At 37.6% G+C, this 26,205-nt stretch overlaps 1 protein-coding gene across 5 annotated transcripts in view; it reads right to left on the reverse strand.

The window, feature by feature from the left end:
* Window positions 1–11,334: 11,334 nt before the first annotated feature.
* DICER1 (dicer 1, ribonuclease III) overlaps window positions 11,335–26,205 on the reverse strand; it is a 59,196-nt gene continuing 44,325 nt past the window's right edge. For 3 of the 5 annotated variants that reach the window (XM_030452254.1, XM_030452251.1, XM_030452253.1), the window contains 6 exons: window positions 25,597–25,752; window positions 21,527–22,406; window positions 19,330–19,598; window positions 16,643–16,805; window positions 16,470–16,545; window positions 15,631–16,172 (listed from right to left, as the gene is read on the reverse strand). In XM_030452254.1, the coding sequence (XP_030308114.1) occupies window positions 16,010–16,172; window positions 16,470–16,545; window positions 16,643–16,805; window positions 19,330–19,598; window positions 21,527–22,406; window positions 25,597–25,752 (1,707 nt within the window). In that variant the 3' untranslated portion in view covers window positions 15,631–16,009. Of the gene's footprint in view, window positions 16,173–16,469; window positions 16,546–16,642; window positions 16,806–19,329; window positions 19,599–21,526; window positions 22,407–25,596; window positions 25,753–26,205 lie in introns of all 5 variants that reach the window. The other 2 variants (XM_030452250.1, XM_030452252.1) reach the window with 2 other exon arrangements.

A 26,205-nucleotide genomic window follows, 5' to 3' on the forward strand; every position in this document is an offset into this window, starting at 1 on the left:
AAAAATTATATTTTGGTCTGCATAACCATGTTTGAAATTAAATAGTACACAGTCATCACTGGCCAGCAAATGGGATCTAACACCAGCAGCTCCCCACAGGGAGAGGCAAACTGCGGGAGTGATGTGGCTGTGAGGGATGCCATGGCTCAGAGGAGTCTCTCTGCAAAACCCAGTTGATCAGATCATGGTGCTAACAGGCCTGCTCAAAATTGCTAACAGCTTGGTGATTATTCACACCACACAGGCTATTACAGGGGTTGAGCTGAAACGTCTCTTATGGAAACCATTACAGAGTAAACCGTTGGGCCCTATCTATTCTGTGTAAATGAACAGAGTTTGACTGAGTCAGCAGAGGTTCCCTTTTTAACAAGAGCAAAGAATGTGCCCCCCCTGCTTTGAACTCTCCAAATGTGCCAAAACTCTCACCTTCAAGGGCTGAGTAGTCAAGGTTTGTCCTTTTCATCCAAAATGATTCTTTCAGCAAGTCCTTGAACATAGGTAAAGTAAAATAAAGTAATTGAAACATTCCAACCCATACTTAAAAGAAAATTAGATGATAAAAAAGAGACTTACAGCAAGAGAAAGGATTGTGCATGGTTCTTGGTGCCAAATCTTCCTCAATGAGAAGTTTAACTTTTGCTTGTTTGGCATGCAGTTGCAGTGTGGTGGAGACAGACCTGCCCTAACACCAGTACCTGGCAGCTCACACAAAGAATGGGATAGGAGGAAATTACCTTCCTGGGGCACACTGGGATTATTTAGAGACACACTGCTTATTGCCCCCACCGCTGCTAATCATTTGTGAATAGATAACAGCATCAGAAGATGTCTGATACTGATGTCAGTATCAGAAAGATACTGCTTTTCACAGTACAGAAACTCTAGAAACAGTACTCTAGAAAGTCAGAAACCTCCCCTGTACAACATAACTTCCAAAACAAAAAGTAGAAGTTTGGGGGCATAAACATGTGCAACTGTAAAATAAAAACATGTTTTATAGCAAAGAGCTGACCTACACACCTGTCCAAAAAGGACTGCCCAAAATGGACATCCCTCATTTTCTATGGGAGAACAGGGACATTTTGGGTTGAGGATGACTCAACAAAAGCAGCATGCTTTTACTTTGCTTCATGGTACAGAGAAGCAGCCCTCTACCTCAGCACCATTCTCCAGTTAGCTTTCTACTGGTACAGCCATGTTAAATTCAGGATGACAGTGACACCCTGGCTAGCTAGCTCAGTCAGCTCCAAAATGACAGCTTTCATTTTAATGAGGAAATTTTATAATTATGTGGTAACTCATCCATGTCTTGAGCTCCTGTGTGCTTTCCTAATGCAAAGCAAAAAAATGTGCCAGCATGCTCCTGACAACATTGAAGTCAATGGGACTGTCACCATCAAGCATCAAAGGATTGGGATATCAATTTATGCTCCAGCTCAGTCAGTATCCCAGGCTGGGTAAATCATTTAATGAACCATTTAACAACTTACTGCTTTGGGGATAGTTACTTATTTCCCTCTGTCTTTGTTCTCTCCTCTAACAGGGCTAACACTCAGAGGTTTATAAACAATAATTAGCAAATTTTGAAGGCACCGTGAGATCTTGAGATAACATGATACAGGTGCACAGTGTATTTATTGTTCACACTTTAGGCCAGTGGTCCATGACCCAGGAGCTGCAAAGCTGCAGCTTACAGAGATGGGCTGCAAGTTCAGCAAAAGCAGAAATTACAAACTAGTGCTGACAAGTAGAAATGGTGACACAAACCCAGCCATGGTATTGGGAGTGAGGTCACAAACCTGCTAGTGAAACCAGAAGACAGCTCCATCAGTTTTGCTAGTTCCAGAACGGCCCTAAAAAAGCATGGTTTGTACTGATAAATATGTTTCCACTCAAAGCTAAATGTAAAGTATCACAGACCTGCTTCTCTGTTGAGCTCTCCCTCAAGAATAACAACAGAAAGTTCTGTCTATGCCAGTGATCTACTCAATTAGATTTTACTTCACTATGTGTTAAGAGATTGGAACAAGATTTTAAACAAATGTTTACCCCGAAAAAAAGCCTTAACAGACTCAAACCTATATTCACCATGGGTATACATAATCTGAATAATAATAATAATAATAAACCCTCTGGGATATATCAGATTGGCTACAAGCTTTACTGTGTGGAAAACTTCCCAGCAGGTGGTTGTAATCCTTCTAGAAGGATCAGCACTGGATCAGCAGCACCTTGGGGAGCTAGGTGCCCATCTCTTATTGGCTTTACACCATAATAATCTGAGCACAAAACTGTTGCTTCTTGGGTTACTTCATTAAAAAGCTGAACTTTTGGTTCCTGATACCATGTCTAATTCAAGTGCTTGGCTTCCACTCAGTTTATTTTCTGGGTTTATCAATGGTGAATGACCACTGTCTTCAGCTTTCACTAAGCTTACTGGGTCTTCCTGGGCATTGGACCCTCTCTTCATCCTAAAAAGCATACTTAATTTTTCAGAAAAATTATGGTCTGTAAAATGTTTTTCAAAGGCCAGTAAAGAAAAAGGGGAAAAAAAAATCCCTTTCGAAGGTTTTTCATTTGTCAAAGATAATTTATGCCTGCTTAAGATTGATTTCTTAAAATAAATACAGAAACCTCAGAGAAAACCTTTGTGCGGAGCATGCAGAGGAAAAAAGTGCCGCGTAAATGGGAGCGGTGGTTACTGCAGCCCCAGGCCCGCTGGTCTCCTCAGTGAGCAGAGCAGAGCAGAGCAGCAGACAGGGTTTTTTACTGGCCTCTGTTGTGTCTGTTGAACTGTTGCTCTGTCTTTAGTGAAATCTCAAGCAACAGAAATCCTCTATTAAAACCACCTGCGCAGCTTTGTCAGCCGAGCTCCGTGCTGTCAAGTAACTTAGCTTCTTAAGCCAATACAAGTCATTAAGGAGAAGGTGAATTAGAGATTTAGACATTGCCGATAGTAACTATCTCTGATCAATTGATATCTTCCTCTGATAAAGCGAGGCTGCTCGGCCGCCCCCCTCCCCTGCCTCATCCACGCAGACCCTGACCACTGGATCTAATTACGGGTGAGGAACACCAGGCCCTCGTCAGCGCTGAAAGGCCATCAGTAGGCCTATCCATTAATAACTCTCCTGTGCGCTGTACATTGTAATTGTCAGACTGCAATTTACAGTAATCCTCCAATGCAAAAACTTAAATAGCTGCAGCTGATTTGAAATTCATACAACCAGTTGAAAGAGAGAAAAACAAGATGCATGGGTTAAAAGGCCAAATTGTGCAAGTGTGTGCGCTGAGTGACAGACATTTTAGTACTAGCCTGGGACCATATTTTAAAAGGTCACTGAAAACTTTTGGCTTGGGCCCTCTGACAAACAATGAACTTTCCATATATTTATTTGCCATCTCTTTGTTTTTACAGCAAGCAGAATAAATGAGTTAAATGACGTTGTGTGGGTCTGCACATTGTCAGCACAGGTTATAAGTCATTATTAAACTCCATCAAATCAGACCAAACCCAGTCTAGGCAATGAGACTAAAAGTTATTTGCATTCCTTCTGTCATAAAAAATCATATCCCCTTACCCAAGACTTTCGTTTCTTTATTAAATGCAGCCACAAGAGTATTTCAGGTCTGGCAATGTGAGCTCAGGAAAACCTACTCTGTATAACTCAGTGTAACAGCTTAGAACCGATTCCACTAAAATGTCCCAGTTGAGTGTATCTGGGCACTCAATCAAGACACACATATTACTTTTAAATAAGATTAGCCCTTATATTTTGCTGCTTAAGTTAAAACTTTTCATGTCATTCTCTCATTTTATGTAAACTCCAACATAATTCTGTTTTAGAGAATACTTCAAACAAATTAAAACCCTCAACTTGAATGTGTCTAGCAAACCTCACCTAATGGCATAGCAAGCTGTTTGGTGACACTAAAACACGTTTAAATAAGATGAATTTTCCCTGCGATGCCCTGGCTTTGTAATTACTGCTGCTGAACAGCATACGCCTTTGGTTACAATAGCAAAAGCAGTGGCTTGCACTCTCAAACTTATTTGACAAATAACTTACAAGTGACCCGCAACATCTGTTTAAAAAATCGTCCTTTGGTATCTGCCTCAAGCCGAGTTCAGCATTAATTATGAAAGGCAAATATATCATCTGAGGCCAAGGCCAGCTTTTACACATACACAGGGCATGGCATGGGGAGGAGGTGGGCTGCAAATGCCTTCCTTACACCAGCCAAGTGGAAAGAAAACATTTAAATAAACCTGCATCTGAGCTACCAGTTTGTAATGTCACCCTGGTGAGATCCAGCTACACCCCACTGTGGGCCTGATCCCATAGCCTAGCAGTGCTGAGCTCCTTGGCACTCAGGAAGGCATGAACCATAATGGGATGCAGCTCGGAGAGGCTGGTGGTGATGCCCAGCACCTTCAGCCACCCTGGACATCAGATGGAGCAGTGAAAGAACAGCACCTCTGAAGCCTGTCCTTGAACCCCACTCATCCAGAAGGTGTCACCAATGGCCACAGAGGTGCCTAAGTCTCAGCAGCTCCCCAGGATCTGCACACACCTATGTGCAAAGCAAAGAGTTCCACACCTCAAAGAACACTGGCAATAGGTTATATTAAAACTAATGACAAATTTACACTCACAAAATCCTGTAGTGTTGGAGAAGATCTGTTCTTCAATTACTAAGTTGTAAAATCTCTACCCAGCCCTAATTCTAGGTAGTTTCCTATTGTGCTGCTCGGTGTAATGTCAGCTCAGGATGAGATTGAGCTCATAGCACAAAAGCAGATGGAAGAGTGAAATAGAGCACTTCACTCTTCTTCAGAGAAGGGAAACATTTTTTTCAGGGTCTTATAAGTCTTTTTTATGTAGAAGTCAGTAAAAAATAAAAATAAGAAATTCCAACTCTATGTAATCCTGAATTACATTATTTTGGATCTGATTTTAAAACTATCCAACAAAGTCTGATTCAAATAACATGTGCAGTACAGATATCCCTACACATCAATAAATATTAAAAGTATAACTATTGAATATAAACTTTTAGAGAACTATTTCATGGTTGCAATCAAAATAAACTACTTCTAACCTATATGGAAGCACATGTAGAATACAGTTGGACAATACCAAAGCTATTGATTTCTGCAGCTTTAAAAGATATTTGCTTGTAAGAGATCAAAGACAGATCTTAAATTTTACCTCTGCAGAGCTCTTTTCTCCATGGTGATTTTTTCATTTACCTTCTTGTAGATGAATTTAATCAGCAACTAAGCTCTGCCATCAAGTGATAGTATTTCTGCAGCTAATTGTGGCATTTTGGAGTGTAGTAAGAAATATTATTAAACTGTCCTATTATTCACATTTTTGTGTGAAAAACTAGGACTTGAAAAACACCTGCCCAAACAATTCATAAACACACTGCACGGCAAATACCTATGGTAATTCACTGGATTTACAACCGTCGTATTATATTAAACGTACAGTATCAAAATTTATCACTCATTACACAGATTCCTGTTTTAATAATATCTTGTACTTGTACAATAGCACCTTCTCTCCCAAAGGGTTCCAAAGCACTTTAAAATCATACAGACAGGAATTGCTTCATTCACTGTGGAAATACAGCTGCCTCTGGGGGTGAGCAGGGGCAAGGGGAGAATTGTGCAGAGTGGTTATAAACAGTGACACTTGAGAGAGATGGTTGGGGATGGAGAGTGGAGAGAATTCTATCAGTGTCTCAGGGGCATCATATAAAAGGCATAACCCCAGCTGCAGGTGAGGGAGGTGCATAGGCAGCCCTAGCAGCACACGTGCTTATTCAGGGTGTTGTTGCAATAACCATCACTGGTGAGCAGTCCTGACTGTAGGGCTAAGCTGCAGCCTTTATCTCCAACTTTCATGCAGTGGGACAGGACAAGAGATGAGCCTCCCCATGAGGCTGCTGAGCCAGTCAAAACAAAGGCTTGAAGGCTCCATCTCCAGTATTGCCACATCCCATTGCCCAGATTCCCCAAAGATAACACCAGCTGTGCTTTCAGGAAACCAATAGGAGCCCACTGACCATGGAACTCTGCAAGTGGGCAGTTAGCTAAAATTATCCAAAAATAATGCAATATTAGGAAAAAAATCAGGCAGATGCATGGCTTTATGGCTAGAACATTGACCTTGTTAGGACTTGTCTGTCAAGGACTGCTGATACCTACACCTCCGAAAAATGTTTGTCTTCCCCAGCTGACTGCAATCACAGCTTTGTCTTCTTCTTCATACTTGTTGAAGTTGCCAAAGTAGTCTCCAGTGACTCCAAATCTCTCCAGCCTGGTATCACTCAGAACCTTCTCAGAACCTGTTTGATCAGGGTGAGGAATCAACTTCTGGACATGAGGTTAGATTTAGCTTTACAAAAAATCAGTCAAAAGCTTAAAGCTATCCCTGAAAATCACCACCTACTCTTGCCTATTAGGCTTCAACCAGAGAACCAAAACATTAAGCTGCAATTGGCTGTCTTTAGAGACATATTATTCTGATGAAGGTTCAGGGCACAGATGCTTTTTCAAAAAATACAGATGACTGTCAATATGGGGGATGAGCAAATGTAGCTCTCATTGTAAGCAGTTACTGAAAGGTGAAAATCAGCAGGGGATTTTAAGCTGAGTGATGCGTGAAGGCCGTAACTACAGTCTTATCTCTAACAGCAAAAACAGTTTCTCACCCATCAAATACAAGTCAACTATGCCCACCATCTGTAACATGGCTGGCACAGAAACTGAACCTTTACTGGTCAGACCACAGCTCTCCTCAGCACAAGTCTGCTTTGGATGAAAGGCACAGCTTTCACTTTCACACTTAAGACCTGGAGTCATCACAGGGTGACATCCAGAGAATCACAAACTCCACAGGACTTTTTTGGACCACAGAGGACTAAGTTCAATGATTATTGAGGTTTATAGTTAGTTGGAAGGGGCAAAAAATGGTAACTGAATTCTGTATCCAGTGGCCAAGCCCAAGCCCTGCTTATTGCAAAGTTCTGCTTCAGATGGCCTCTTCTTCCCATTCCCTCCCGCACGTCCCTCTGTCACCTTCAAATTTGGTGCTGGAATAAGCAAACTTTGACTCTGCCTTCTTTCACCACTGCCCACCCCTCCTCCATCATGTTCACCCCTTTCTGGGAAACTGATTTATGAGCAGAGTTTCCCAAGTCTGTTCCCTTCCCTCTCTACATTTGAGGTGTCTCTTGAATCTTGACATTTGCTCTGGAGCATTTCCATCCTACAACTTTCTCTATTTGTTGATATGACTCAGGTGTTCATGCAGGTCCCCTATCACTCCTTCTCTCACTGCTGTCTCTGGGACTTTCTGACATACAACACACCATATCTAACACAAAAAGCAGCTGCTATGTATGTAGCATGGATTATATACTCATGTTTAGCTTAGTTGCTGCAGTGTGTATCATTGGTTCTGTTGCAACTTAGCAATTGTATTAAGTAGCTCTTTGCCTTAGCTGAGCTGTGTATAAACCAACACTACTTTTTAAGAAACCCTCAGCAACAGAGGTTGCTGTATGGTTATTTTACACTAATCTAGTGACTTGCAATGAAACATTACATAAAATAAGGAGTACCCTTGCAATGCACAGGCACAAAGATGTGTGCCTGACCCAGCTAGCTGATCAGGCAAGGTGAGTCTGGAAGGTCTGAAGTGCCCTTCCCTTTGCCTTACTAGCCATGCCGGTGCCACCAGCTCTCCCAGGGAATTCAGCCCTCCACAGCAGGCACTGCTGGGTTCTGGTGCTGGCAAAGGCACTGGCACAGCCCTGCAAAGCAGCTGGTTGGCCAGACAAGAAGTACAGCTGCCTGTGCAATGCTTGTTTGTATAATGGGATCTCATTTGCCCAGAGCACATGTACTATGTAAAGCAAGGAGGAAGGTGATGAGTGTTGCTGGCAGGAACATAATGCCCTGCTATTTCAGCTAGAATCAACCAGAAAGCAGTGGCTTCTTAATGTTGGTGCTGCAAAATACCACTAATTACTATAGAAGTGTGAGAAAAGGGCAGATCTGAACTATGAAGATACTGAGGCTTGACTAATGCAGAGAGGGTTTAATTCCAAAACTGGGGTCTTGGCTAAACTCAGGTGAACGGAGAGTAAATATGCAAAAGCATGGCTGGTGTAGAAAGTCATGGTATAAGAACAAGGAAGTCTATACTTAATGATATCTGAGTTCACTGACTTGTGCTAATGCTAGTAGTGGTATAATAGGCAATTTGCACAACCATAGCTGCACTTCTGTGTTACTTTAATCCTTATTTATAAGACAAAGTTAAAAACCTTTCCCTAAAACTGGTGGTAAAGAGCCACTCAAGAACTTCTATGAAAACTACTTTCTCAAAGGAATATATAATTGAAGACCAGACTGGTGATCCTGCAGTCCCCTTCCAGAGCTCACTACTTCAGTTGGGTGAGTGAAATCTGCAAACTTGGCATCATTTTATTACAAAAGCTGGAACAGCTGCAATAGTTCATACACACTCTTCCATGCATACTGTGCCAGACCAAGTGGCAGCAAAGAGGCATTCATCCCCACCTTGGTGAGAGATGAGCATGACCCTGCAGTACCTTGTGACTCCCTGGCCCTGCTGCAGCTGGACGAAAACTTCTCCTCACCCTGGCATTTTCCCTGAAAGAACATTTCCAGCCTCAAGCTACAGTGTGGGATCCACCTCATCAGCTAAGTGACAGCCCGGGGTGGGGAAGAAGGGGCCTCTCCCTCATTCAGCTCACCTCATGTGCAGAAAAACCCAATGGTGCCCTACAGCTCCTGACATGGCTCCACTGACAGCTGGAGAAATGGGTTGGAGTTATAGCCCAGATGTAGCTGCTGTCAGAGCACACACCTGAAGTTAGCTTAATTTTCCTCAATGTTCATAAAAGTGAGGAAGATTGCCCCCATTTCTCCTCTCTAAATCTTGCCCACCTGGCAAATGAAAATAGAGGAAGCAGTTGACTATTCACAACAGTAGGTCGATTATCCCAAAAGCAAATTGTTGGCCAACATGCCACCCTTTTACTTGAGAGCCTCAAGAATAGAAGCAGAGGCTCCCTTTGCACGTCACTTTGTTTCTCAATTTCTACTGATATCTGGAATTTACAATTACTACATCTGAAGGAATTTACAGAGCTTAGGTGGATGTCTTCCCAGTGACTCCAGTGGGAGATGGACAGGAGCCCAAAACTACAGGAAATTTACAAGTTAAACAGAAAAAAATTAGTTAAATTTAAGAGAGCGTAAGTCTTCCAATAAAACACATATACAAAGTATTATATACAAAGTATTTAAAAAAAAAAAAAAAAAAAGCCAGGTAAGCAGAGGTGATTAAGCTGCAAAGTATTTGTAACATATGGAAGGTCATTTGTTATTTTACTCATCAAAATGAAAGTATTGTTCAGATTTTACCATAAGGAAGGATAAGCACAGCTATGAGAAAAATAAAACCCACTTACAAGTCAGTACTGCCTGTGTCCCCTGACATGGAGATTTCCTTTTAAGGAGCAGATCCTGTCCCTAGACTCACGCAGAAGTGTGATGGGAAGTACAGCCAAGCACCAAATCTGCTCCTCTGTCTTTGGGACTTGAAGTTATGAGTAGCTTTGTTATTACTTCTACACAGAGCAATCATATTAAAAAACTTATTCCCCCCAGTTTTCACTCAAATTGCTTTTACTGTATGGTTTTACTTAAGAACAGCAGCCACATATGTCAGCTCTATTGATACAATTATGAAACACATTCTGTAAGGAGATGAGAAAACAGTACCTGTAAGCTCTTCCTCAGACATATAGAGGTATTCCCTTTCCAGTTCCTACAGTGGCCACCGAGGTTTGTCAAGGTAACAGAGGATAACCCTCCTGAAAATTTAAGTCTTAGTTTTAAAGCTTTACTAAAATTAAGTCCTTTTAAGTCAAGCCTGACCTACCTTCAAAAGGCAGGAAGAATCCAGTAGATGCCGCATTCTGAGCATCCTAAATTTAAAAAAATAAAGGATCCTAATTTCACTGAGCAGTTTGAGCATCATTGGTAATAAGCTGTACTAAAAATCTACAAAGAGCAAGTGATGCCATACTGGCAAAGCATGCAGTCACTTGCCTTTGAAACACAATCTTTACTGATTTTACACTTTGACTTTCTGGAGAACTCCGGATGCTTCGCATTACTACTCAGCAAGGGATGGACAACTTCCTTTGAGACTCAAGTTTAGACAGCCATTTCTCACCTTATTCCTCCACAAGGAACAAGAAGATAATAGCATCTTTAACTGTTTATTTTTAAATTATTATTTTCAGGCTTATTTTCCTGTAGAAAACTTGGGGATAGAAATTTTTCAGATTTGACCCACTTGCTAGAACTTGGGGGGTGGGGGCTGTGTTGTCATCCCCTACTACAGCTTACTAGTCTACACATAAGAGCTTAAATGGCCTCTCCTACCAGAGCCTCCAGTGTCAGGGTGAAACCCAGTGAAAAAAAGAGCTAGAAACCCACTAAAATTCTTAAGGTTCCTCAAGATTCTCTGCTGAGAACTGTTTGCTTCATTACAGCTGAGACAAGGAATAAACTAACACTGCTGAAAGTCTTAAGAGACTTCCTCCAAGTCCCAGAAAAAGGTACCACCATGCCTATAGGTTCAGCAGGCTTAGCTGTATAACCTAAGAAAGAACAAGTAATAAATGTTGCATTTACAGATGCCAAGAAACTGTCAGCTACATTGGGAAGTTTTCAAACAGGAAGACTTCTGCTCTTTGGCAGGTCTGTCTCATCTCTGAAACAGGGACATGACACCAGTATGCCAGGCAGAACACTCTAAACCCATTCTTTCAATATGCAGGATATGTGAAACACTAACAGAAAACAAATGGGAAAAAGATTTAAAAATCAACGTTATTAATGTTGAGACTATTAGCAGATATTAACGTGTTATTCTTAAAACATGTGCCAAATAGTGCAAACTTGTGTTCCTGAACCCTTGTGCCCTGGGGCCTCCCAGCTCCAACAGAAATGTTGCAGGTATAATGGTCAACACAGAGATCAAATCATAGCATGTACATCATCATTTTTTACATGAGTGTCCCTTAAGGGTCTTCACATAGCTATGAAGACAGTTCATTCATCAAAAGGAGACAAGCAGACTTGTCTTTAAACAAGGTCAAGAAATAATGCCTTCACAAATTATTTTTTTTACTCAGACTGAAAAGTACTTTTTTGTAAACTCTAGAAGATTTATGGAAAGATGAGAAGGAACTAAAAGCAAAAGCAAGAAGACAATACAAGATGAACAGACCATAACTTTATTGGAGATATACTCAGCTACAATTATTACAAAAAACTATTAAAGGTAATTGTGATCCATAAGGTGCAGATTGCAAACTTCTGCAGCATGATTACAGTATGAATGAATTACATTTTATGTCCCTTAAAGACAGCTGCAGCATGTGATGGTAAATATTTTATTGTCCATCAAATTATATGTTATTCATTCTACTTGATTTTAACCACCTTTTCAGTCAAACTATATACAATAAAAATGCCTGCAATTTCCAATTCTTGTTCACAAACATTTTTCTCTCCAACTTGCTGCTGCAGTAAATTCTGAGTGCATCTACAAAGCAATTAGTCTGTGGTTGCCATTCAAATAAAAGAGGTAAAAACCCCATGGATTTCATTGGATAAAATTTATTTTTAAGAAATGTAGTAAGCTTTGACAGAAGTTAATTTTAACTGCTAGTGGAGTATACTACAATGACCTCTAGATACTTGCAAACATAATTCAGATAGAGTTACAGTTGACATTTAGATTACATTTCATGGTCATGAACTGTAGCGTTTTAAATTTTAAACCTAATGTGAAAGTAAAGAAATTAACTTTTTGAAAATTAGAGCAATTAGAAAAGGATTAATATCAGTAATTAAGTACCAAAAATAAAACTCCTTCTCCCTTCACTGATGTAACAAACACAGAGATTTCCAAGGCGATGGGGGTTTTTTGGAGGGAACCCCACCCAAAACACAGAAACCCAGAATACTGTCAGACAGAGGCAAGTGTAGAATCACAGCAGACCATGGTGCTAATTGTCAATTTTGGATTACATGTGCTGCTGTGACTGGGATGTGAACATTTCACCTTCTATACAGATAAAATGCATGGAGCATGGTTATGTCGTATGCAGCAACATAAAAACCACATTTTCAGTTTATGGTCTTTATTTGCTTGCTAGGAAGAAAACCCAAACTCTGCAACATACGTATAAGCACAAGATCTTCAGGTATGTAAAATAATGCAGTTCAATTGATTAAAATACCACATCAATTTGCACCTGCTGAGGATCTGGCACCTCATCCCTGGGCCACCACTGAATTCCTTCCCAGCACTGAAACTGCTTCCTGCCCAAGTTCTGTACTCTGCAGTCACAACATACTATCTTGTAATAAGATTTAAAAATAGTAGGCTTTTCTTCTGTATGGACTTTAGCAGCATCAAGCTGAACAAACACTTCAGAAGCCACTATTGAGCACTCAATATTCTAGAGTGAGCAGAGATTTAGTTGAGGTTGACCAAATTACTAGGGGCTGTCTTCTTGCAAAAACTACATCATGTGCATAATATGTTGGTTTGTTCAGAGATTGGAGTGTCAGAGGTCATTCTAATTCAAACTACTTCACATAACAGTAAAATGATGTAGTAGAAAAACAATAGCTTTAAAATACAATCAAGAGTTTTTACACATCTTTGTTGTATTTTTCCACATACAGTAAAAATGCCACAGACACTACAAATGACCTATTTAAGTTGTGCAAGTAAATGACACATTGCAGGCATTATAATTATCTTTTTCAAATTCAGTAAATCAGAACAGCAGCAAGGCCAAACCACATTTTTCCTCTCTGTTAAGCATTTTTTCCTTGAAATGAGGTAAAGCATGGTACCAAGTGCAATGCTTATTTGTGCTACATGAACAGAACAGCGCAAAAAAAGCCATAAAAATAAAAACGCAGCATAGTTAGGAGGACTGTTTAAAGTACAGTATAACAGGACTTAGATTAAAAAAACAAAACAAAACAAGGTTCATGCCAACTAACCCCCACACTATTAATGATGAGCTTGTGTGGTTGCTTTTGAAGATGGGTTCCAACAGTCCACTTCCACTTGTGCTTATAGCATGTCAAGTGATTTCTATCCCAACCTTCAAATGATCAGATTTAGGTCTTTAATAGCATACATTGTTCAATATCAAAATCGCATCAACTGCAGGGTAAAACACACAGATGTATAACATGGAAACTAATACGAATTTTCATCTCAAAGGATAAAAAATATTTCAATGAGGTCACACTGGAAAACATTACGGTATTTAAAACGCATTTAAAAATGCTTCAGCAGCAGAAACTACTTTATAGTCAGCCACTACACATTTCAGATTTCCAATTAATAGGCTTCAACTAGTAACAAAGTGATCATTAAATTATTCTGAAACACAGAGCAAGTTCAGTTAATTTTCTTTGCACTGAAGCACTCCATAGCACTTTACTGTGAAGAATCACCTGAAACCCCTGAGAATCTATAACCTTGTAACAACCAGTAAGAAATTTTAGGCAAAGACCAACAAAATTTAGTTTTTCGTAATGCAGAAACACAGAATCATTAATATTAGTGACCATGCATTTTTTCTAATTTTTTCATGTCTACCACAAAGGAAATGCTGTAACTTAAATTGGTGAATATTTTCCTTTTTTAAACAGCAAACTCAAAGCTATTTACTTTTGAAAATTTAGTCTGCATGGTTTTACTGTTCCATCTCATTTACATTTTGTTTTATTCACATCAAAACTTTCATATCTTACACTTCCCTGTTACATTTCCAGTACTGAAGCAATAAGCAGATGCTAGAATTTTTAATAAGTTAGTATTTTAAGTCTCCATCTGACTATAATAACAATGCTGCTTTCAAATACAAGAATGGTCCTTTGTGCAGAATGAAAAATGACTGAGATAGAAAATACATGAACTTTTAAAAACTGTATTTCAGAAAAGCTTAATGACTACCCCTTGTCACTAAGGCATTTATTTAATTTTTTGTTAAGAAAGCAAGAGCTGACAGTTTTTATTTTGTTTTAATGAGCATCTGTGATGAAAGGAATGGGGTTTAAAAGCAGGAAATACAGTATTTATTTGTAATTTAATACATAAGACACAGCATCAAGTTCAAACTACTGTGCTGGAAAACGTTAAAACACCTTGCTCTGCTTTCTCAAACTTCAAGCATAATTAACAGGGCATAATTGCAGCAAACCTCTACTGATATTGGTGGGAATACGAGACCCACAGCTTTTTTAAAAGGTAAATTAAGAGGTATTATAGTTACAGTGCAAAAAATTAAAATTTCAAGCATAATATATAAACATAGCACCAAAACAGAAAAACAATGCATGCAAAAAAAAAAAAAAAAAAAAAAAAACAAACCAACCCACAAACAAAAAACCCAAAAAACAAACAAAAAAAACAAGAAGGAAAAGAAAAGAAAAAAAGAACTGAGGTATTTAAGTGAAGAGTGCCTACAAAAATCTAATTAAAGAAGTATAGGCAAAGCCTAAAAAATAAAAGTATGATTTTCCCCCCAACCCTAGTAGACCAAAACACCAATGAGCTAGTTTCTCTAAATTAAGGACCTAAATCACAGATGTATCAAAAGTACGGCAGTTATATCTCAAACATCATCTTCCATGTTATTCAACAGCACAGCTTTGGTAGATGAAATATGCATGCAACTCTGAAAAGTACAGTAAGAAATTTACGTGGAAATATCTAAGTGTAAAGGTGCTCTGTTTGTTAAATATGTAACCAATTGACTATAAAATCTGCAGCATATTTTAGGTGTGATATGTCTAAGGTTATTTTGTCAGAGTGACAGTTTGCACTGTGCAATTCATTACTGTTTCCAGTATTGGAGCTATCTAGCTTGCAGGTTTGTGTAAAATTGGAATTTCAGCCAAAGACCACATTTTTTATGGTATAAAAAAAACTGTAGACTAACCAACTCCTCAGAATTGTTAAAAATAACCTAATCACATATATATGAATACAATTTCTATTATAATCCTGTAATAAGTCACAACTATAGTAATGAGTTGTACTGTAAATATAGAGCTGTATCACTGTAAAATGCATAACAAAATGAAGGGAATGTAAAACAGTTTGTTCCAAAAGAGATCATAAATTAAAAATTATTAATGAGGGTTTATTTAATTTTAAGGCAAGAACCTTTTTTTTTTTTATGCAAGACTGTGTGGCATAAGGAAACTGAATTTTCATTCTACCAGTATGCCAGCCATTTCAATTAAAATCTGTCCCTAACAAATAAGTGCAATAATGATTGGGAATGCCATCTCAATGTAAAAAGATGACATGGAGAGAAAAAAAAAAATAGAAAAAACCAAAGAAACAAACCACAAAAAGAAGAATACTGGCACACTTAATTCTTTCTTATACCAAATCATCCAGTACAGTTTATCAACTGCTTTATGACTGGCACTAGTGCACAGATTGAAGAATTTCAAGATTACTATATATAAATCTAGCAACTGCATTAGGCATAAGCTCCCTGGCCTTCTAACACTAAGCAAAGCTGTACTGCCAATAAAAGTAAACCAAAAAGACCTGACAACAGTTATTCTGAACACTTGCTAAATGTCATCATTAAAGCACTCTTGTGATTAAACAAAGCAGAAGTGAGGAAAGAAGACAAGATTGTGTTTGCGCAAAAAACTATAACTACAATTAGTTCCAAAATTTTATACATGTTAAATGTTTTGTTATCTACTCTGTTATCAAACAAACTTTAAATTCTGTCTTCCAATTTGTTCCTCTCAACATCAGCATTTTTTAAAATTTGCTTTATTTGTATGTGGGTTTTTTCCCCCCCGTTTTATTTATTTTTAAGAGGAGTCTCAGCTTGGGACCTGAGGTTGATTTGCTTTGAGGCTTCGTAGTGCTCTTCTTGCAGCTGCAGATTTGGCAATCCTGTAGCTTCTGCCGACGCCTTTAAACTTTCCCTTTCCTACAACTTCCACTGTTACTCTGACCTTTCCATCGTAAGTTCTTTCTGCAGGGCTGCAAAAATATACACAAGAATTACTCACTACTTAAGCAAGGTAATGTGACATAAGATACCTACAATATCTTTTCTACAGAAGCTAAGGCAGTACAGTTAAACAGAAATCATTACTTTTCTCAGAAAGTCATGCAAGGAAAAAACACAAAAATCAGTGAACATAATGATCATGCTAGGTGCTTAGTGCAAATGAAATTTAAAAAGTAATTTGAGACATTTAAAAATCCTCAGTAGTTTATGAAGCACAATTTTGAAACATTTTATGGCAACAAGTACCAAAGGAACTGTATTCTTACCTAAATTTGGCTGTCTCTGGCTCCATCTCCAGTAGCTCTCGCACTGGGGAACGGGGCACATTAGCAGAAAATTTTTCTGTTTGAAAAAAATAAACCAAAAAGAATTAGCTTCTCTTTCTCTTCATAGCAGATGGTATTTAATTAAGAATTTTTTTTCTGAAAGCTGACAATACCTATTAATGGCCTCATCATTGGATAGTACACTTGCCAAACCATTTCCAAAGACATTCCACTATCCATATAAATGGCACCAGCAAGGGACTCAAATATATCCCCCATGGCCTTTGGTACTTCAATGTCTTCCTCTTTTTCTTCATCTTCTTCAGATCTTCTGAGCTGTTTGTAATTAAAAAAAAACCAAAGGGGACATAGGGGAGAGAGAAGGGGAAGAGAAAAGAGAGAAACAATTGCTTCTTTTAAAATAAAACAAATATCTTCAGAAATTTAAGCTCCCTTACATCCCATCCTGAGCTGCTTCTTTTAAGTTTTTCATTGACAACTTTCCACAGTGAAATTGTTCTTTTTTTATTCCCCAATGAAATCAAGTTGCTGGAGATATCATTTTTCAAATGTGGGAAAAAAAAAAATCCCAAACACCATTGTGTACAGAGACCTTACATGCTTTGTGAATTCCTCCTGTAATAATTTTGTAGTATTTTACCATGGGTGTCTTTTTTCCAATATGAAACAGACTTGGCTCTATCAGTTAATACTAGAAAGCTACTCATAACAAAGGAAGACTTTATACATTAAACATCTCCTAGAAGGAGACTTTAAAATCTGTAAATCCAGTCCCTGGATGAAAGTCAGATGTACCTTTCCTTACTTCACTCACCCCAAAAGACAAACATGAAACAAGCACCAGTAAAATAAACTTCTAATCAGACTGAAATAACAGGCACTCAGGTATTTTTGAAAGGTTGCAGGCAGGGTATAAAATCTATACTACTAATTTCAGACAACAGTCTATTCTTGTTATGAAAATTAAACATTCAGTACATGTCTTAAAGATTGAGCTAATATTATTCTTTACTAAAAGCACTTCGAATACAGATAGTATACATTCACCTAAGTCCAAAAAAAGTAACATGAAAACAAATGTTTTCAGCATGAGTCTCCTCTGCTTAAAGAGAAATAAGCTTCCCCCAGCATCCACTCACCTCACTCCTTTTGGCCCCTGCCTGGGTTTACAATCCAATTCAGTGCTCTAAAGAGTCACTGTAATACTACATAAACTAGTCCCACTCAATAAAAAAAATAAAATCATACAAGTGAGAGCTGATGTGTACACACTCCAAATAGGAATTTTGATGTTAAAAAACAAATTCAACTGCTTTGAATACCATATTTCATACCAAGTGCAAACTGAAGCACTTTTGAGTTATACTGAAATAACAGGAGAGTGAAACTAAGAGCTATAAGGCAAAGGACAACAGATGTTGCAGGAGTGAGATTTGAAAAAAAGAAAAGCAGATGATGTGGAGACACACATGGAAACCAGTCTAGCTGGCATGAACTGCAGAAACAAAGACTCTTGCATTAACTCTGATGAAATAAGAGTTCCAGTAATTCAGTGCCAGACCAAGATAGGGAGCAGGCGCAGGGAGAGTAAAACAAGAATTTTATTTGAAACAGCTAGCACACAATTTGGTTGCAACTTCAGTGGAAGTTTCTAAGCTATTTTTTTGCTTCCCAGCAAAAAATGAACAAAGCAAAAGTTATTACACTATGAGGAGCTTTTAAGAGAAGTTTTTTGCCTTTTCACTTATGTTGTGAACAAGACAGATAACAGAGTTTGATCCTCTGATGTCAAATAATTTATACTATCTAAATTTCAGTGATAAATTTCTTGGTGTTTTCCTTATAAAACATAAGGATTTCACTCTGCAACAGTACAAGGACTATAAACTGAAATATTTTGATTCCTAAGCTTTTAAATTGTATAACTGAAATAAGAATTTACTAAAGACAAAAATAATGTGCTTTTTTACTCCTGGACTATTCCAAGAGATTGGTAATTTTTTAAGAAGCCAGACTATTAGGGTTTAAGTCTCATTTTACTGAATAAGACTTTTAAAGAAAGGATAATGAGAAAGTCTGTCTCTCAGAATCTCATTTCATTCACAAGGTCCTTACTCTCAGACATTTTCTCAACAGCTTATCTAAATGAGTTAATTTTAGTTCATTCTCCAGCAAACAGCTCATTATCATTACCTTTCCTGTACAGAAAAGATATGATCTGTGTTTGCAAATCTTCAATTAAACTATTTTTCAAGACACTTGTTTGAAAGATGCATAAAATGCTTCCCTAGCTAGCAAAGATGAAGCCTTCAGGAGTATGTTAAACACCCTTGAGTACAGTGCAATGACACCTGCTTTAGCAGCAATCAGATGAAAAACAGAGGAAACCTCTATCACTGCACTACATTAAATAATTCCAGCATTGTGCCAGGGTAGCATTGCTCATGCTGCATGGATATCCTACCCTCAGCCAGCATTATGCAACTCAGTAACTCTGCATCACAATCTCACCATATAGGAGTAGAGCTTATCTGTCAGTGAAGAAAGCAAGCTAAGTTTTTCACCCCCACTACTGCAAAAGCAGTGACTAATATCAAGAGTCTTTGACAAATCTAGAGACAAACTAATTTCAACCTAATTATTTTCTGAATGCTCTTAATGACTTTATAATTTCCGAAGATTTTATTTTACTTCTGTATTGTACGCTTTATTACTGGGACTCTGCTTCTATGGCTGCTGTGTGTGTAAAAATAAAACATTACACAAATGCTCATCATGCTAAGAAATAGTGAAATACTTCAAATCAAATACTGAACACATTTCTTCTACTTCCACTAACCTCAGAATCCATTCCTTGCATTTCATTCTTTTCCATTTGAAACTGCACAAAGTCATCAATAACATGAAACAGTTCAGGAGAGACAGCTTTGAAGTACTTGTGGTAGTCATACTTTACAGCTAATGATGCAAAAATGGTATTATTGACTAGAGCAGATCGTAGGTCAGTAAGAACTCCTGGAGAGTGTTGCCGTGGGTCTTCATAAAGGTGCTTGGTTATGAGGTAGTCCAAAATTGCATCCCCCAGGAATTCTAAGCGCTGGTAACAATCTTAAAGTGTTGGGAATAGAAGAATGTACAACACAATGAAATTAATAGGCCTTTATCCACAGGAGGTTTGGTTGTCAAGTTCACAAACTAACCAATGCTCAGAGAAGACAATCTGATTTTTAGAATGGTTATCTTCAGGTTTAGAGACTGTTGTTGGAAAGAAGTATCAGAGAAAACAAATTATATGTATAATAAAGCCACTTTTGAACCTAATGTTAATTTGGCAGGCTAGCAGAACACTGTTTATTACCAATTAACACTTTTACTCAATGTCTTCATACTGTGTTGAGAAACATCAAAAAAGTAAAATGAAGATACTCCACCAAGCAGACTAATTTGAAAACAATCATACCTCCAAAATAAATAAATAAAATTGATGTATTAAAGCAGCAGGAATACACAATCTAATATTTTTAATCAAATCTGCCACACATTTAGATTTCTAAAAAAGCACTGAGCAGATTCCCATTCAGAATGGGTCTTTTAAAAATGGAAGCTAAATTTGCCAAGCCTTTGCTGTCTGGAAAATTAACAGAGCATCTAAGTGGAGACCTTTGGAGATCTATTTTTAGAATATAAACTACAGCAAAAAACCCTCCTACAAGCCAATAGGAATAGGTGGGTAGAGAGGGAAGAAAACAAAATTGCTAGAAAAGTAATATGAGAGTGAATGGCTGGTCCTAAATTGCTTTCAGGACAGCCGAATCTAACATGCTGCTGTGTCTCAACTGCTCACCACTCCTTAAAAGTTACAGGTAGCAGCAATTCACAATTGTCTTACTTGGTAAACAGAAATGGAATAGAATTTTTCTGCCACCAACAATATAATTTCATCTAGACACTACAGCTCAAGGCTTCTGTGTCAGTACAGATATAGAAAGGATTCGTCTACCTTCTATATGTATTGTGGAATAGTTGCAAAAGTAAATACATATAGATGTAGTATTTACAGTATATCAGCCAGAATGATAATCCAGGAGTCTTCTATGTTTTTTCACAACTGTTTCTCAATGTACTAACATTTCAGAATGACTTAATTAGAGCAGAGCATTCTTACTCCTTGGAATAACAAACCAATTCACTGGGTAAAAATTTAAACTACTGACTGCAAAGGAATTTGCCATTTACTTCAAAAAGGGTTGGAATTTTACCATGGATTGTTTTCAATTGCATTTTATAATAGGAAAGTAAGTTTCAAAATGAACAAATATTAAATTAATTAGTATAAGCAAAACTAATTCAAGAGCATTACAGAAATACAAATTTCTATTTCTGTAAAATATTTTATGATATCATGTACAGAAGCATTAAGCAGTTAACCTGAAATTAATATACAGTCTGGATTAGTCAATCACTTCAAATTTTGACTTAATATTTACATAATAAAATGCCTAGACTTAAGCCTTCCAATTCACAACTTCTAACAGAAGTCTCCATATTTTGCTACCCTTATTCAGTTAATAAAAATTATAAAGTCCACATTTAATCTCCAGAAGTACAGTCAAAGGGTAATACTCTTGGGACTAAATTATGGGACAAATTTGCTAAATACATTTGCAAAACATGATCACTACTGCAAGTAGTACACTGCAATTTTCCAGAGTTTTACAATAACTTACTTTAGCTAAGTAAGGATCTGCGTCAGTCATTTACAACCAGTGATACAACATTAGAGATGAGAAATGCTGTTTCAGTAAACCTGCTCTCTGTATCAAGTCAAAATATGAATAATCATAGCGATACAGCTTTGACAAGAATCCACCTCTAAATAAGTATTACCTTGTAAAATTCTGTATTCAGAAGCTACTGACTTCTTAAAGTACCAGGTGATGTCTTGGAAAAGTGTACATATGGGAACACAACATAAACTACTTCTCTTACATTTACAATATAGAAAAAAAATACCTTGTTTCTTTTAGTCAACTTACCAGTAATGGTATTATAATGGTATGAGGCATGAGTAAATGCCTGAAGAAGATAAGCCTTGTTTTTAAAACTGTAGTTTATTTTCTTCTCAAAGTTTTCAAAACCAGAAATAAGATGATTTAGGGTTTTTTCAGCATCTGGGTGATCAAACATACACCTCGGTGGAATCTTCAAACAGCCATACTCCAGGTCTTTATACTGACAAGGCTCTGAATTAGCTACAGAAGCAGAAACAGAGTTTGGTGAAAGATCTTGCTGCTCCCTGTTACAATTCTCTCTGGTAGCACACAAAGTACCTTCCCAATCAGTCTTTTTAATTACAGGGAGCACCTTCAGCCCCAATGAACACAGGAAAAGCTGAGCAGCTCTTTCACCACAGCTGGTCAGATAGCAGCCCAACAGGGCTTCCACACAGTCTGCAATGCTTTTGTCAGCAATACACTGCTCTGTATGCAAGTCATATGAGATAGACTGTTTTCCTGCATCAACACCACAGTTTTCTTCAGATGGATTCCAGAAGCCCACTACAAAATCATCCTCTTCAACAGCCTTGCTAGGATCCAGATAGCACATGGCATCCCAAGAGCTATAGTCAAAATCATCAAAATCTGATGAAAACTGAACATTACCCAGGGATGACTTTTTGGGTGCTTTCCACTCATAGTTTGAATCAGTGGTTGAAAAGTGTGAGAGAGAAATTTTCTTCACAAAAGCCCCTGATCCCATTAACATGTTATCAATGAATTTGATATGTTCCTGATCATACTCCAGAAAATCATCTTCAAAGTCTGTTTCTTCCTTGGGTAACCTCCACATTAGGTCTTCATCCTCTTCAACATCATAATTATCAAGTTTACCATTAGCCAACAAGTTCTCCTTCGTCTATGAAAGAACACAAAACATATGGTACCGAAGAGGGAAACAAGAAGCTTTTGTTACAGAACTGTTAAGAGAGTGAGTGGTGTCTGCTAAAAAGAAAACTAGTTTTTAAATTAATGTTCCTAATTACATTGTCTGATCAGATGCATAATCCACCCTCAATTATCACTAGCATTCTAAGAGTAGAATAATTGACTTGGAATACAAATCTGTATTACTAAACTGTAACAGAATACGTTCTACATACAACAAACAACGCATTTTGTAGGAACTCATGTTTAAACTTGAATGTGATGCACACACAATTTTAAAACTACTAAAAATTACATACTTGCATGTCACCATAAACCAAAGAATTCTATATTAGCAAATTTAGAGAAGTACAAGAAACAGTTTTGGGTGCATCCTTCTCTCTGGCTGCTAAGTAAGGCTATTACAAATATTTAATCAATGTCATTTTGAAGATTCTTTCTATAATCCTTCTATAGCAAATAGTAAGGGGCTTGCAGGGCTTACACTAGTCACAATTGCAATGATCTCACTTCTGGGACATACAAACAGAAAACGCATTCAGGTGAAAGAACTGAAAGAACTTCTCTAGCCTGGTCCTTCAATTATCATCACTTGAAGCAGCAAAATACACTTATCTATGCTTGCAAACATAACTGCAAATTATTTAAGTCTTCCTGGCAAACTAGTATAAAGTTTAATGAACCAGTATAGGTGACTTGTGTTATAGAACAAAATCAGTCACCAGTTGTGTAATACTGACATAAGTACACACAACAGTAACACTAATGGTGTCTCGTCTTTTTTCTGCTCATATTAAGCAAACTGACACGGATGTAAATTATAAATTGAACACAGACATGCCCAAGCTATACAGTCCTGTACACTTTGCCATGGCCCAAATCCAGGAAAGCACTTAAACATATTAGTTAAATGCACAAGTAATCTTCCTAACATCAAAAGGACTATTCACAGGCTCAGCTGAGCATCACTGAAGTTAGTGGGAATTCTGTCACTGAATATGACAGGAGCACAGAGCACAAAGTGCTTTTCTGGATCAGGTCCTGAAAGCCAACACCACTTTGAATCACGTGGAACAGCCTCAATCTGTCCTCAGTCTACGTATGTCACATGGAAAGTCTGTCACTTAATCTTGCAAACCTGTGAAGTACCACTGAGGGACCTCTCTTTTTGGGCCAAATGCACAGCTCTGGAGGTGCGGAGGGGTGGTGGCTGTAAGGTGCACTGGGCAGCACCTGAAACTACCTAGGGACCAACCAGATCATTACATTCCTCATCAGGATGGAGCAGGTTTAGTCAGGTTCAGTAATGAGAGCAGAGAAAAAAGTTGCTGTAGAAATTCATAATTTAGCCACTGAAAAAATTCTGGTTTGAAATAGTTATCAGCAATAATGCTGATATGAGTAATATGAGTAATTTAACTAGTTGCAACTAGAAGTAGTGCCGATGTTTTCCTTGTTACACACCACCTGTCTTATCTGACACTCTGATTGAAACCTGTTTCTATGAACCATTCCATTGCGAAAAGATTTAACAAATGATAAATTTCATTTTTACAACCATTTCGAGCTTCTTAAAATACAATTAATTTTAGTTAAAAGGACAGCTACATGAACTACCCTAATCCTGTTGTTGCATAGTTTCTTGTATAAAAAGTAGTAAATAATGAGAGTGAGATAGATAGGTAAATAGATATTAAACAGAACTGTTAGGAAGCAATTCTAATTGTTGTTTTGTTTTTTTTTTTCATCATTTGACAGCATCTCAAAAATAATTCAGTGAACCCCAGAAGAAAGATGTTTTTTAAAGCACACGTGACTGATTCTGAATAAGTTGTGGCCACTTACAAGCTGAGGATACATACATGCAAAAGTGTTTTGTTTTTTTTTTTTTCACACTTTTTGCAAATCAGCTATTTGATCAAATGAACAAAGGAAGATGCTTCCCCTTAATTAAGCTTGATAACACAAAAAATATAACACCCCAGGGAAAATGTTGGTAACAATAATTTGCCATAATGATACGAGCCTTTTAGCCCCCATCACAGACCACCTGCCCATGGATGTAAAGGACATTTACATCCAAGAAAGCAAAATATCTACTTGGCACAAAAAAGTCACTTCTCAGTTGTATCGCTATCTGCGTTTTGGTGAGAAATAGCATGTTTTATTTACAAATAAACAGTGATCAGCAAAGAAGAGACCACTGAAAAGTTTGAGAACTAAAAGCCTTTTAAAACCAACTACTAGCTCCTGTTTAATGTGCTATCTTATTTTTAGAAAGGTATAGCAGTAAAGCTTGTTGAAATAAAAGTCTGGCATAATACATAACCCCAATAAGGTTGTTTTATTCTGCAATAAACATTTCTTTGAACAGTACATCTACCTAACAGTCCTCTCATGTGCCCTCTGGTGGTTCTATAATCTCTAGTCTTCAGAAGTAGGAAAATGAAAAAAGAATCTCTCCACCCCCTTCCCTCAACCTCCAAACCAGTCTCAAAACATTGAAGATGATGTTACCTATATACAGTGAGTTTAGTAAAAAAATAATTTTAATTGTTCCTCATTAAGCTTTATAATTTAAGGTTTTAGTGACAGACAGTGAGGGTGTCTAAGACAGCATTGTATTTTGGATGACAAGTAGCTTTCAGTCACACCCAAGGTGTAGTTAACAAACAGCAACAAACACAACATTCTCTCAAGCCAGTTCTAATCTTCATTCTGCCTCAGCGCTATGAAAGACAGCAACTCCTTTTGATATATTCTAAAAAGGTGAACTCATTAGCTATTAAAACAGACAATCATCTGAAAATATGTATTTCAGCAACACCAGCAACGATAATTCTGTTTAAAATTTCAAAGAGAAATTTCAGAAGAACTCCTGAGTGTATGCTAACTACAAGCAAAGAAGTTTTTCTTCTCCGCTTTTCTACTAACACACACACTCATTACTGGATGACTATCAGTAAATTTCCTTCCTTTGGCTCCTATTAAGTATCAGGCTCCTATCCTCTTTAAGTGATAGTGAGGATTTAGAAAGTTTACAAAACACAGGTTTACTTTTTTCTCTGAAGACATAGCAAGTATCCAGGGGTTGGGAGGAGGAAAGGGGTGAGGGAATAGAGACATATGAACAACTGTCCTCAAGACAGTTAAAGTCTTACCACTTCATCTTTCTCCCACTTATCACTGTTGCTCTTGTCCTGGTTTACTATGTAACCAGGAGGAAGCCAATTGACAGGGGGATCAAAAATCGATACCACCATACGACTGGGCAGTCCTTTCTTTTTTCCAAGGCGATACAAGTTACAGTTGCTGACCTTCAAGAAAAACATTCTGATAAATCTCTGGACTTACATTTACATAAAATAGGTTGAAATGCACAAGGAGCAAAATATCATCAAGCCAGATATTGTACCTTTTCTTCAGTTCTCTAGTACTAGTTCTTTTTAGTTCTCTCTTTAGTTTCTCCAGTTCTCCAAGGGGAGTTCAGCTTGCTAAACATTGTACAACCAATTCACAGCAAGGAAGAGATTTTTTTTTTAATTTTTTAAAGGCCAAGCATGTTAGACATGACAATCTCATTTACAGACATTTGAAATATTAAATTCTCTTTGCAAAATAAAGTTATTGCTACTCAAAGTAATAGTAAATATAACCTGTACGAGTGTAATTTATTACTAATGTTAATATAGCTAAGGATTTGTAATATGAAACTCTTCTAAGTCATAATCCTGATGTTATTTTCACAGCCCCTAAAATTCTTTTAAGTA

Source organism: Calypte anna, chromosome 5A (genome assembly GCF_003957555.1).
Source record: "Calypte anna isolate BGI_N300 chromosome 5A, bCalAnn1_v1.p, whole genome shotgun sequence".
Lineage (NCBI taxonomy): Eukaryota > Metazoa > Chordata > Aves > Apodiformes > Trochilidae > Calypte > Calypte anna.